Source organism: Eriocheir sinensis, chromosome 39, assembly GCF_024679095.1.
Source record: "Eriocheir sinensis breed Jianghai 21 chromosome 39, ASM2467909v1, whole genome shotgun sequence".
Taxonomy (NCBI): domain Eukaryota; kingdom Metazoa; phylum Arthropoda; class Malacostraca; order Decapoda; family Varunidae; genus Eriocheir; species Eriocheir sinensis.
Window position 1 is genome coordinate 5,653,109 of NC_066547.1, and position 13,851 is coordinate 5,666,959.

Consider the following 13,851-nt stretch of genomic DNA (forward strand, 5'->3'; position numbering starts at 1 on the left):
CCCTCGTGTACACGGCGGCAGCAATTAGTGGCCTGCCTCCTTCTTGGGTCAGCTTCCTTCAGGATGTGTGGAGGCCTTGATCCTCCATCTTCTCCCCTGCCTCTTCCTTCCCCTAGTCGCCTCATCCCTACCTCCTCCCCTGACAGTCCCCTCGCCCTCACCCCGCCCCAGCACAACCAACATGGCTCGCCGGTGGGCGGCTGATACACTTCGACACCCTCCTGTGTTAGGCATCGCCGCAGGCTTTGCACGTCATTAGGAGGCAACGCAAAACTGAGGACGTGGGGAGGATGAACAGATTATTGTTATTGGTTTTGTTGTTTTTACAATTCTAACATTATTATATTTTTATGATAGTTTTTATTATTATTATTATTATTATTATTATTATTATTATTATTATTATTATTATTAGTAGTAGTAGTAGTAGTAGTAGTAGTAGTAGTAGTAGTAGTATTGATATTATTTTTACTACTACTAGTACTACTACTTTTGTTTAATGACTACTTGTTTCCATTTCATGGTGCAGACTCTGCCTTCCTACGTGCGTACATGTTGCTTCATTTGAAAAAAAAAAAAAAATATTCTTACAGATTCATGAATAGCAAAAATAAATTAACCAACTCGATTCATAAAACTGTAGTATAATCTTATATTTTCCTTGAAGTAAAATAAAAGATAAGGGACAAGAACAAGATGACGAAAAAAAAAAAATATATATATATATATATATATATATATATATATATATATATATATATATATATATATATATATATATATATATATATATATATATATATATATATATATATATATATATATATATATATATATATATATATATATATATATATATATATATATATATATATATATATATATATATATATATATATATATATATATATATATATAATACTTTCAACAATTTTTATGGTGTGTAGTTAAAGACCTTCCATCAGCGCCAGGTGCCGTCCTGCTCTTTTTTAGATTACTCAGCACACGAGTCAGCACACGCCGCGACCCGGACCAAAAAAAAAAAAAAAAAAAATCGTAATATAACTCAGCAACGCCTCGCCTGCTGTCCTTATTACGGCTTCAGGCTGGCATCAAGGCTACACGGCCCGACGCCTATACACACACACACACACACACACACACACACACACACACACACACACAACACACACACACATACACACACACTCGCAAAGGTTACACCAACGACAGACGCAAAGACGTAAGCTGAGAAATAAAGAAAACAGCCAAACCCACCCACAAAAACAAATACACAGACATAGAAACACAAACACATCCAACACACAATCATACAAACTCTTTCCCATCGTACCAAACATTCGCTCCATGGAGACTCGTTACCTATCAACCTGTGTGGAAGGGAAGGAGGAGGAGGAGAAAGAAGAGAATAGTGTAGGGGATATATGGAAGGAAGGTGAAGGTGGCGGTAGAAGGGAGAGACAAACAATAGGAGCACATCACGGTAATGCTCCGATTTATGGCCCCAACAATCATTAGCTAAGATAACGTGAGGATGGCTGGAGTACCTACGCCCCTCTGTTGCTAGCTGGCACCCCCATTTCCCCTATTCCCTTCTTCCTCCTCCTCCTCCTCTACCTACCACCACCTTCCTCGCCCTCTATCTCCTACTCGAGTTCGTTCTCCTCGACCTCCTCTTTCTCTATACCCTTGAAAGTTTCGATCTCCTTGGTGTGTGTGTGTGTGTGTGTGTGTGTGTGTGTGTGTGTATTACTGCAGGTGTAAGGGATATGTGTCAGTCAAGGTTTGAGTGTGTGTGTGTGTGTGTATGCGTGTGTGTGTGTGTGTGTGTGTGTGTGTGTGTGTGTGTGTGTGTGTGTGTGTGTGTGTGTGTGTGTGTGTGTGTGTGTGTGTGTGTGTGTCATTTTGTTGTTGTTGAGTGACAGGGATGACTTCGTGTGTTTGTTTCGTGTTTGTCTGTGTGGAGATTATTTATAAGCGTTCTGACGTTATATATTTGCAATAACAACAATAAAAAAAACAATAACATACCAGAGAGAGAGAGAGAGAGAGGGCAGAGAGAGCAGAGAGGGGAACAGAGAGACAGAGAGACGGAGAGAGAGAGTGAGAGGAGAGTGAGTGAGAGACGCTGGGAGGGGAATGTGGACCCTTGGCGGGCTGGTGATAATGTGTTTATGGTACCTGGTCGTAAATCTCCTGTTTGGCTCATGTGTTTCGGTGAATCTCAATGAGGTACAAATAAGGTACATGCAGTGGTGACTCTCCTTACCTCCTCTTCTCCTCTCTTCCTTTCTCCCCATGCGCCTCTCTACCTTCTCCCTCTCCTACTCATTCCTCTCTTGATCTTTTCCTAGTCTTCTTCGCTTCTCCCTATCTTACACTCTTCCGTTTCCTATTTCCCTATTTCCTGTTTCTCCTCTTATCATTCTCGTTTAACTACTCCTCTTTATCAAATTCAACCCTCTCTCCCTCCATATATCTACCTATCTATCAATCTATCTATCTATCTGGCTCTCTATCTGTCTAATAAATACTGAATCGAATTGCCAAAACATTATGTCGCTGCAGTCGAAGTATTAACAAATTTCTATAACCTTCCTTCTCTTCATGATTTTTAGTTTGTTACAACATTCAGTGAAGGAAACTTAAGTGAACAAAACCTGCATGACTTTGGGAAATACACGTCCGGATATTTACGTAACAGGATGAATTTATGCTCGATCAAAACCTGTATTTTAAGCTTTGAATTACTATATATCGATGAAACGGTGAATTTATGCAAGTTGGGAGAAGATGAAATTCAAGTCCCTCGGTTTGATTCCTCGATATCTGGCTATAGGGTAGAATCAAGGAGTGTGTGTGTGTGTGTGTGCGTGTGTGTGTGTGTGTGTGTGTGTGTGTGTGTGTGTGTGTGTGTGTGTGTGTGTGTGTGTGTGTGTGTGTGTGTGTCCATCACCTTCACATCCAAAGCAGTTGAGGCAGAATACTGATTAAGGCTCTGTTAGCATCACGTCTTATACCCATTTATCAGTCTTCGGTGGTGCGTGTTTCCAAGGCGTCACATGAAACTAATGCTTTGTTTTTGGCTGCAGGTCCCTTGATTATTTGTTACACTGCAATCGCGCTGTAGTTTTTTTTTATATATTCCCTTTATTTGAATTACCTCAGAAAAGAAAGTGAATGTATGTAAGATCGTAAACGTTAAGAAAATATAATGATCGGAGTCACGATGAGATATTGTTTAGTATAGTTATAAAAAAAATGTGAGTTTTTTGGCGCTAGGGATTTTTTATCGTGTCCTTAGACAAAAAAACATTCCTAACCCCTCCAACACACACACACACACACACACACACACACACACACACACACACACACACAGATAGGACGGTTGACATAGATCCTATCAGCTCGTTATTATATTTGTGTCTTGCGTGATAATTAGTGTATTATATTATTTACTCCCACAACAGTAAGATGATAAGGAAGTATCAGTATATCCATCTACATCATTTTTTCTACCCTCCTGGAGATCAAGATGAGACACACAGGTGGAGAGACACGTGTTCCCATCGATAAACACATCTAAACGTGCACATAAGCGTGAATATGGATGAGAACCCAAGCCAATCGGTATTATTCTGTTCCTGCCCACCATCTGCCACCCTCTACCCCTCCTCTCTCTCCTCTCTCTGGCCCTGACGAACCTGACATCTCTATACCCCCTACTGATGGCCGTTCGCAGCGCCGACAAACAATAGGAGGAAAATTCTGAATCGCCGTCCTACTGCTCAAAAAATTCTGACGTTTCTATTTTTCATTTTTTTTGTGTGCGTGTTATTTTATTTTCCTTCCTCTTAACCGGCCTTTGTCTACTGCGTCATCCACATCAGCCACTGCCTTCACCTCCACCTCCACTTCCGTCCATTAGTGGCTCCCTCCTCCACTCACTTCATTTTTTTATGCGTTCGCCTCCTGCATGCGCGCGGCGCCTCCTGGGAACGTGGGGAGAAAGGGAAACTTTGTCCTTAATTATTTGATATTGATTCACAGATGGAAATAAACGAGTAGACTTGAAAGAGGCTTCCGACGCCATCTAACCAGAGAGCATTAATCATATGGCTCGTGTGTGAATGGATGGGGAACTAATCCCATCCACATGTGGGTGCTTGCCCCCTCCGCTACCCCCGCGCACACACACACACACACACACACACACACACACACACACACACACACACACACACACACACTTTGAGTTGAAAGAGTGATCGATAAAGCAACGTCAGTTTATAAATAATTTTATCGCCGAATCAAGCAAATTTACTTGATTTTTTTTTCCTGTGACTTACTGAAATATCTAGACTAAAATATAGCACACGGCGAAGGAGGTTCTCACCTTCTTATTAGTCACCTGGGTGTTGTCAGAGCTATATCATGAACGCCACGCAGCTGCCGCGACCCTGGCCAGGCCTGACACGGCATGGCGGCGGCGGCGGCGGCCCCGATGGCCTGGCTCATGGGCCCGCTTGAAGTGTGTGTGTGTGTGTGTGTGTGTGTGCGAGAATATATATATATATATATATATATATATATATATATATATATATATATATATATATATATATATATATATATATATATATATATATGAGTCCTCTCACTTTTCAAAATTTTGTCTCAATCTGGTGGGCGGCCGTCCTTTGGATATTCAAATAACAGGTATTTCCCAGTCTGTCACTGTTTTCATCTCTTGTATATGTACGTATTGACCATTGTTCTGTATTCAATAGCGTTTTTATTCTTTGGTCATCCATTATTGCGTTCCCAAGCATTGTTCCCTTTATTCCTCTTCGGTTACTTCCCATTTTTTTTTTCAAAGGCTTGGGAAATGTCCACGTCTCAGATCGTCATGACATGTCGCGAAAAGGCACCGATGAAAACTTTTCTCCTTGAATACAGCGGCAGAGCCTCTCAATATGTTATCTTGCTTTTCGAAATCACTGAAGCACATTTTTTTTTAGCTTGTTCGAGTTAATTGTTTGTTTGTATCAGTTATCCACGCGTGCATATTCGTAAATTTTGTCTAAAGCCTCTTGACTGACTCTGTTTGATTTTAGCATGATCGCTGAATATTCATTTCGTATTTGATTTGTTTTTAGGTCTAATTTTAGAATATTCCTGTCTTGTTCTTATAGTATCTGCCGGTAGCTCGCTTCTAGACTCGCTAAAGAGAGCAGTGTCCTTTATGTATCGACGAATGGTCACCAATTTCAGTTTTTGAAAGTTCTTTCTATGCACTTCGAAAACATTTTAGGTGATAAAATACGGTAAACGTTTCTATTGCTCACTATTTTACCTCCATATTTTGTTTTAAAACTTGGAAATCGGATATAAGTTACAATTATGAAACTCTCCTCATAGGAAATTAGATATTCGAAAGTTTATTGATGCTATCCGTCAGTTAGTCAGCAATTTTTTTCTTTTAGAGTAATCAAACTTTGCGTCCCGAAATTATGATCAACTACTTGACACTTAAATCTCAGAAGAAATTTTACAGCATCTTGACCACTTTATAATCTAGTAAAATACCCATCAGATATTTATTAGAAATATTTATCAATATCATCGGAATACTGCACACGTTTTGGCACAGCTTTTCGTCGTACTTTTACTTCTTGTGTTTAGTTCTGTGTCTGGGAAGTAAGAGTGGCTGCGGCGGCGGCAGCGGTGGAGACGCGGGCCGCCCTGCCTGGGGTTCCTTGCCCAAGAGCCGCAGGAGTGGACAGCGCCTAAGGCAAACTGACCGGCGGCGTAACGAGAGTGGACGGTGCTGATAGTTTCTCTGCTCTCCCTCTTTCTCAGTTTCTACTCTCTCTCTCTCTCTCTCTCTCTCATTTTTTTCTTTTATATATAGTTTGTTTTGTTTACAGTTTCTTTTTCGTCTCCTTTTTGTCTCCTTTTTAGTCTAGACTGAGACTTTTCCCCAAATAGATTGAATAATATTTTTTTTCAAATAACTTTCCCTAAACTTCTCGACGTTTTTTTTATTTTTTTTAATGATTTTCTGAGACAACAAGTGGGAGAGTCTGACCAGAGTTTAGTGGAAACGTTTTTGACATTTTGAAAAGTCTTGTTTTGCTCCAACGTTGAGTGACTTTCGCTGGATGATATTATTTCAGTATTAACGTTTGAGCCAAAGCAATGTGATGCCCTGATAAAAACCTAAATCATTTTCAGGTTGATTGTGTGAAAGAAAAATAATAAAATGCATTTGTTGTCAGTGTACTTATATTCTAAGTTCGTTAATTTATCGAATTTATTGTATATACATCATCAAATAAGCATTGAGTGTTTGCTAAATATCTCCACTCATGATAAATGAATTTCCTTCCTTTATAAGAGTAATTAATAATTAGAAGCAAGTTAACAAGGTGCTGGTATTTGTTTAAGTTTTATTATTTGCATAAGACTCATCGTTTCGAGTAGCGTCATAAATTTTGCTGACTTAATTATATTGCTAAGAATTATTTGTTTAATATAATTATAATGTAGCGACTTTCTTTAGGAAAAATGTGTTCCTTAGTAATCACGCTTCCTCTCCTGTTATTTGATTTTTTTCATATATTTGTCTTCCTTCATCACGCCATTCCTCTCATTTACATTCTTTCTATTGTCATTTTTCTTTTCTTCTTCTTCTTGTATTCTTGTCTTTGTCTACATCATTCGACATTCTATATTTTTTGTCACCACCCCATCATTCTCTCCCTCTCTCTCCCTCCCTCCGCCCCTCCCTTATGGTGTGTAGGGGACAATTAAGACATTGTTCCCTCTGTTTGCCTGCTCTGTTTGCCTCCGCTGCAGAGAGGGAGGAACAGGGGACGGGCGAGGAGAAAATAGATCATAACAAAGATGAAGGGGAGGAGGAGGTGTTCCGTAGAAGAGTGGGAATAATGAGGCAGGAAAAAAAAAAAAAAAAAACATGTCAGAAAGGTACTGAGCACACACACACACACACAGACACACGCACACGCACACAAACACAAAGACACATACACATTTAACGATCAGGAAGAGAACTTGTGCAATACCTTTTAACAGTCTTTTCTTCGTACCTACCAAAAAAACAAGAAAAAAAACATGCAAATCCCTCACTGACTCTTTAAGAACGCGAAACTAAGAATACAAAAAGAGAAATAACTAAAAATCATTTCCCAAGTAATTTATTGACAACTTTTCAACTGCGGGTCACCTTAACGGAGCCCTGATTGCCACCTTGCCACAGATTTACACCCTCACACCTTAAGCTAATTTCGGTGTTTCACGAGGCACGGCAAAAGCTCCATGCACACCACCGCCTCCTTACCCTGCAAATGCCGCGCTTTATTGCTCGTGACTCACCGGAATAGTAGACTTGAAGGGACGATGTAGAGGGTGTGAAGAAAGTAACAAATGTCCTCCGTGAGTTCGATTTTGATTATGATATATATTTTTTCTCTCTCTTGTTGGTGTTAAGGTAATGGGCGACGGCGGGCGGCAAGCGTATATCCAGATGGAGCTAGATTTCAATTAATGATTTATATATTTCTCGCTATTGGTGTTGAGGAAATGGGCAATGGTGGCGGCAAGTTTAGATTCAGATTCAGAAGGAGTTAGATTAGTTATGATTTATATATTTCTCGCTCCTTTTGGCTTTTGGCTGCTGGTGTTAGGGAAATTAGTGACGGACAGCGGTAAATTTATATCCACATGAAGATGAAGTAAGATTTCAGTTATGATGTATATATTTCTCACTCCTGTTCACTTTTGGCTGTTGGTGTTACGGAAATTAGTGAAGGACTGTGGTAAGTTTATATCCAGATGAAAATGAAGTTATGATTTATATATTTCTCGCTTCTGTAATCTTTGGTTGTTCTTGTTGGTGTTAAGGAAATGGGCGGAGAGCTTATATCCAAATGGAGATGAAGTTAGATTTAATGTTATATTTACCATGTATTATGCAGATTGTTGCTAATGATCGCGGTTGTCAGAGGATTGCGGCGTCGATAATAACGTAAATACACCGACGCTTCCGTTTACGAGGCTGCATTAGACTGATAATCCGCGTCCGGTTCGCGTGTTGAGCAAAAAACGAACCGCTCGTATAAAAGATGTAAAAATGATGTTCTAAAAATTAAATACGCGATGATGATCCTACTTACTTGACAGTCATTCTTTGCTTCGTTGATTAATATGACGTTTTCACGCATCCGCCGCAAGCTTGTAAGAATGTGTCAGTTTTGCCGCCTCGCCACACCGTTCCTTATCAGATGAGATGCGCCTGAATGGGATTACAAGGGAAAACTGCGTGCGAGGGTCATAACAGACTCAATCTTCAACGACCCAATGCGCCTACGCCCCATAAATCCTGCGGGACCCCAACGCTCGCAGACTTGCTTCTTTCTGACTCCTGAGTTACTTCCATTCTTACTTATTCATTCCTCTCTCCTTATTAACCCCCTTCTGACTTATCTGTCTATTCTTCTCTTCTTCCTAACCTCCTTCTGAGTCCCCTCTACATCCCTCCCTCCTACCTAAGCCCTTCTGACTTATCTATCTATTCTTTGCTTCTTCCCGGCCCCCTTCTGACTCCCGTTTACATCCCTCCCTCCTACCTAACCCCTTCTGACTTATCCATAGACTCCGAGAAAACCCGCCATCATGGTAAAAAGAAAATAGTGATGAGAGAGTAAGGAAATCAAAGAATATGGTTGATGTGAGCTTGGTTTGTTGTTAGCGATGGTGGTGGTGGTGGTGGTGGTTGTGGTAGTTGTTGTTGTTAGAGGTGGTGATGGTGATGATGAATGGGGACACTATTATTAAGGCCTGTTTTTGTTATTTTTGTTATAAATGGGTGAGTGACTTCATGACTTTAGTGTCCTCTGCGGTTAGTTTTCCTTTTTGTTGTTGTCCAGATATATTATTTTATCTTTTTTTCCCCTTCAGATTTCGTGGGATTCTTTGTTCTTCCCATAAAAATCAGTAAAATATTTTTTTCGTGTTTTTTCGATACTTTTTTGGTGAATTCCTTTCTTGTTTTTTTGTCTCTTATTCTCTTTGTTGTGTAGCTTGTAATGACGCACCTTTTTCATTGTTTTAAGTTCTGTGTGTCTTTGTTTCAAGTGTGTGTGTGTGTGTGTGTGTGTGTGTGTGTGTGTGTGTGTGTGTGTGTGTGTGTGTGTGCGTGTGCTTGTGTGTTTGTGTGCTTGTACATTCATTCATACATTCTATTCTATTGTTTTGTGTCCTCCTTTCTACTGTCTCCTCCTGTCCATCTGTCTCTCATTTACCTTCTTTCTTCGGTATTTGGTCTGGAATGCAAGAAAAGATATATAAAAATTTGGCCATTAAAAGAGCTAAGTATTATCTTAAAACATTTGCTCGATTATATGTTTGTGAATGTGTGTAGGTGAGTGTCTGTTTTTTAATGTGTGTGTGTGTGTGTGTGTGTGTGTGTGTGTGTGTGTGTGTGTGTGTGTGTGTGTGTGTAACCACCGTAACGTGCTTAATGTCATGGATAATAGACTCTGGGACTTATTACACACACAAACACACATACACACATAATGGAACGAAATATAATTCTCTTTTTGCACTGTACCTCCCCTCCTCCCTTCCCCCCCTCTGTTCTAGTTACCTTGTTCTCGTGAGGTGACAAAAAAAAGAATAAAAAGCAGAAAATAAAAGGGAACATTAAAAAGCATCTACAAAAAATAAATCTGCTGTCTACCTATTGTCCAGGAGTCTTCAGCACATTCACAGAACTACATCAACTACTTTCAGAAATTGGGAAAAATATTGCAAGCCACGAAAAATGGGATGATGGATGGAGTATACAGAGAACTGAGGCCTACCTACCCACGCACCTCCCTTCCTCCTTTTTCTTTCTCTCTTTTATCTATCTATCTATCCATCCCATTCTCTCTCTCTCTCTCTCTCTCTCTCTCTCTCTCTCTCTCTCTCTCTCTCTCTCTCTCTCTCTCTCTCTCTCTCTCTCTCTCTCTCTCTCTCTCTCTCTCTCTCTCTCTCTCTCTCTCTTTCTCTTACTGTTCTTACTTCTCTCTCTTCATCCCTCTTGCACCCCCTCCATCTCCTTCCTTCTCTCTCTCCCTCCCTCCCTCCCGCCCCTTCATTGCAAGCAGTTACCGTCGTTGGAAGAATTTATGGGCGTGGTGGCTCCTCGCGGGCAGACAAACACACATCTCGTATCAATTGCTCGCTGATGATTATCGAATTGCTCTCAAGGTTCTTTATCTAGCGGTGACGGACGGCCGGGCTCCCGCAACACCTTCAGCCCGCCCGCTATTAATACGTGTGATTATTAGGTACTTATTCCCCCCGCTGATGTATGGTCGCCTTGGTGGAGTTCGGCTTCTTAAGGTTACGTGTAGGAAGCCTTTACGTAGAGGGAGGCGCTGAGGAGAAGGGGAAAGAGGTGAGAGAGGTGATAATATGATCGCTTCTACCATCGATGAGGTGAGCGGAGGGCGAGTCTAGCGGCCGACGGGACAGGGAACGAACGAACGGGGTAGATTTCCACGCTCAAGTTTATCGTTTTGTTCGTCTTCTGTATAAGCTAAGCAGTCAGTACGTCTGTCTTTAAGGTGGAGCGTAGTCGTTCGTCCCCTCTGTCTATAAATCACGTCTCGTCAGCGGGAAATGAAAGGTGTGCAGCAGGATGTCGTTGTGTGAGTGTGAGCAGGTCGGCGAAGCTTGGCAGGTTTCGCGGCCGCCGTTCTGACTAGGGCTGCTGCTGCTGCTGCCGTGTGCGGTCCGCCAACCCCTTGTGTGTGTCTGTGTGTGCCGCTCACCCCTGCCCCAGCACTATTGATTATCCCTCCAAAACCATTATATTTGCCCCTCCTCTCGACCCATTAACTTGGCGAAATCCTCTTGATGAACGTACACGAAAATTCCAACGCGGTACGGACAGTATTTTTTTTCTCGTGCTAAATCTATACGCAAAAAACTCAGTGAAGAAGTAACACAAAAAATATACAAACTCTAACAATTAAACCCGAAGTAGGAGAGAAAGCAAAACAGTTCTTCAGACCCACTCCCGCCGCCCCGCCAGTACCCACGCGAGGGAAACTTGAGATTCACAATTGGCATTAGCAAGTGCGATACTTCTGCCATAAATTTCTCGCGCCAGCGGGTCGTAGGCTGCCCCTCCGTCTGTCCGTCCCCCCTCTTGGCAACTTGACCCTCTTGAGAAGGATTTGCCTCTCCTGACACTCTTGTTCGTGTGTTCGGTGGAGTTTTATGACGGGCAGAGGATGAGGGGCGGGCGGTGTGAAGGGCCTTTGCTTACAGATTCTAATTTAGAGGAGTCAAAGGGTGGGTGGAGGGTGTAAAGAGGCATTAAGTATATACACAGTGCTGGAGAGGGCGATTTTTATTGTCGATTACTTTAGTATGTGTGCTTATGGGCTTGTGTGAGCGTGTTATTGAAGTCTTGCATTGTTTGAGTTTATGTATTTACACAGCGTTGGAGAAGTTTTTTTTTTATTGTTTATTGCTTTGTCTGTTTATGATTTTGTGAGTGAGTCATGGGAAGCCTTGCATTGACTTTGTTTGTTTGAATTCATGTTTTATGTGGCACTTTTATCATTATTATTATTTTTTTATGTTGATTCGCCTTTGCAGTAATATTATTTGTTGCCGAAATAATACAGTCAGTTGAAACATAGGATTTAGCTTCACGTACTTGAATTAGCACTCAGATTATAGATACAAAAACAATAAACAGAGCTTCTACATGACTCTAAAAAGATACAATATGACCCTAAGCAACATTTTTCTTCCTTTTTTTCATACAGACTGTCAGACTTAGCGCTCATTTCCATACATGAACGGGGAAGAAAGTTACCGTAGAATAAAACTTGCAAGGAATACAAATTCGAACACTTTCCTAGCTAAGATAAGCGAGGCGGTTTTTGCCGGAGAGGCTCAGCGCCGCTGCCCCGCCGCCCTGCACACCTCGCAACGCACCGCCGCCCATTAATCATCGCAATGAAAACCTGAGAATTCCCTGACCTCTTTACCTATTAAGATTTCACCTCCTGAGAGTGGCCTTACAGGTGTCTCTCTTCCCCGCGTCCGTCCCTTCCTTCCTTCCCTCCCTCCGACTTCCCTCTTCTTGCCTGGAAACTTTGTCCACTCCGGCTCGTCATAAATTCTCCGGCAAATCTATTTGTTGTCAATTTGTCAGAAGGGCACCACAGTTGACTCATTAAGACCGGGTTACTGCGGAGACAACACCCAACAAGACCCAAACCCTTCCCGCGCGAGACACCCTCCTCGCGGGACACAATTTATGACTCCCGGCCTTCCCCACCATGCTCGTTCTTGTGGTTACGGCTCTTGAAAGAGTGGGTTAGGTGTGTTAAGGAGCATCTTTATGACTTTATGGACTGTTTAGAGGTGGCGAAAGGATTGTTAAAGAAGGTGATGAGGTGATGTGTGGTGAGGAGGAGCCGCCACCGCCGGCCTGGAGTAGGGAGGACGAGGCCTGCTGACCGGCGCTCGGGGGATATTTACGACGGGGATCCTGCCGCCGCTCGTGTGTGTTTGTGTGTGTATGTACTGTGTGTGTGTGTGTGTGTGTGTGTGTGTGTGTGTGTGTGTGTGTGTGTGTGTGTGGACATTTTTATGCTCCGCTCGTTACATGATGAATGTTTATAATGCTAGTGGAGTCATGCAATTTCATGAGGTATTAGTAAAGATTGTGAGACCGAGAAACAGGAAAGCTATTATTTATATTTACTAAAAAAAAGGTTGGAAGGATGAGACAAGCGTCCCGGGAGAGAGGAAGCAGGACCTGTGGAGGGAGAGGGCGGCTAATGTGTCACGGGTGAGCAAGAGGACATTAAAACTCACACATGGCGGACTCAGAAACAACCTGTTCAGAAGATTTATGTGGCTACTCACTCTGGCCGAGGTGGACTCTCTTCATCCACGGGTAGATCTGTGGTTGTGTCTTGGTCGTTGACGAACTTCCAGAACTTCCAGAGGCTCCTTCCAGACTCTCACTTCCTTCTGCACCCTCACCACCTCCGCCGGAGTTGCTGGTGCTGCCTCCGCCGCCCTGACTAGAGCTGTTTTGCTCAGAGCCGCTTCCGGAGCTACTCGAGCCGGGCCCGCTGCCGCCAGTCGTGACGGTCAAGTCCTGTGGGGAGCCAACTGGATTGGCCGAGGACTCTGGCGTGGAGGCGAACTTGCAGGAGGCGGAGGAGTTGGGTGCCTGCGGCGTGGAGGCGGGTGAGCTGGAGGTCTGGTGTAGACGGCCCTGCACGGAGGGGCCTGGCGTGGAGGATCCGCCGGAGCCACTCGGGGTCCCTACCGACGACGCTGACGCGGTTGACGCAGAAGTTCCCGAAGCGCTGCTACTACCGCCGGCGGAAAACTCGCTCCCGTTTGGGACAACTGATATTCCCGAAGGTGTGTACCCTCCATATTGCAGAGGAGGTGAATAGCAATTGTTGTAACTGTTGAGTGAAGTACCGTAGTAGTCTGTGTTCACCACACTACCATCTTGTCCGCGCTGCTGTCCGTAGCAGGCGGACATGGAGTTCACGAACTGGTAGGAGCTCATCGCGGAAGTCCGCAGGTGATTAGCTCCTGGAGTGCCCTCGTGTCCACTGTTCCACCCAATGTTGATGAATTATGGCGACACTACTCGAAGGAAAACCTCTAGCACTTGCACATTACTCCATTTATGGGCTGGGAATACTACCACGTGACCGACAGCAACCAATAGGAATGGCTGCATGAGTGGAGGTTAACAAGATA

General features: G+C 42.8%; 1 protein-coding gene across 2 annotated transcripts in view; it reads right to left on the reverse strand.

Moving 5' to 3' along the window:
• Positions 1-13,851, reverse strand: part of LOC127008917 (homeotic protein Sex combs reduced-like) — a 105,371-nt gene that overhangs the window by 89,487 nt on the left and 2,033 nt on the right. Inside the window, exons 1-2 of one of the 2 annotated variants that reach the window (XM_050881394.1) lie at positions 12,991-13,851; positions 9,351-9,371 (exon numbers count right to left, since the gene is read on the reverse strand). The exon at positions 12,991-13,851 is cut by the window's right edge and continues 2,033 nt beyond it. In XM_050881394.1, coding sequence (XP_050737351.1) covers positions 9,351-9,371; positions 12,991-13,654 — 685 coding nt within the window. In that variant the 5' untranslated portion in view covers positions 13,655-13,851. The remainder of the gene's footprint in view (positions 1-9,350; positions 9,372-12,990) is intronic. The other variant, XM_050881395.1, reaches the window with a different exon arrangement.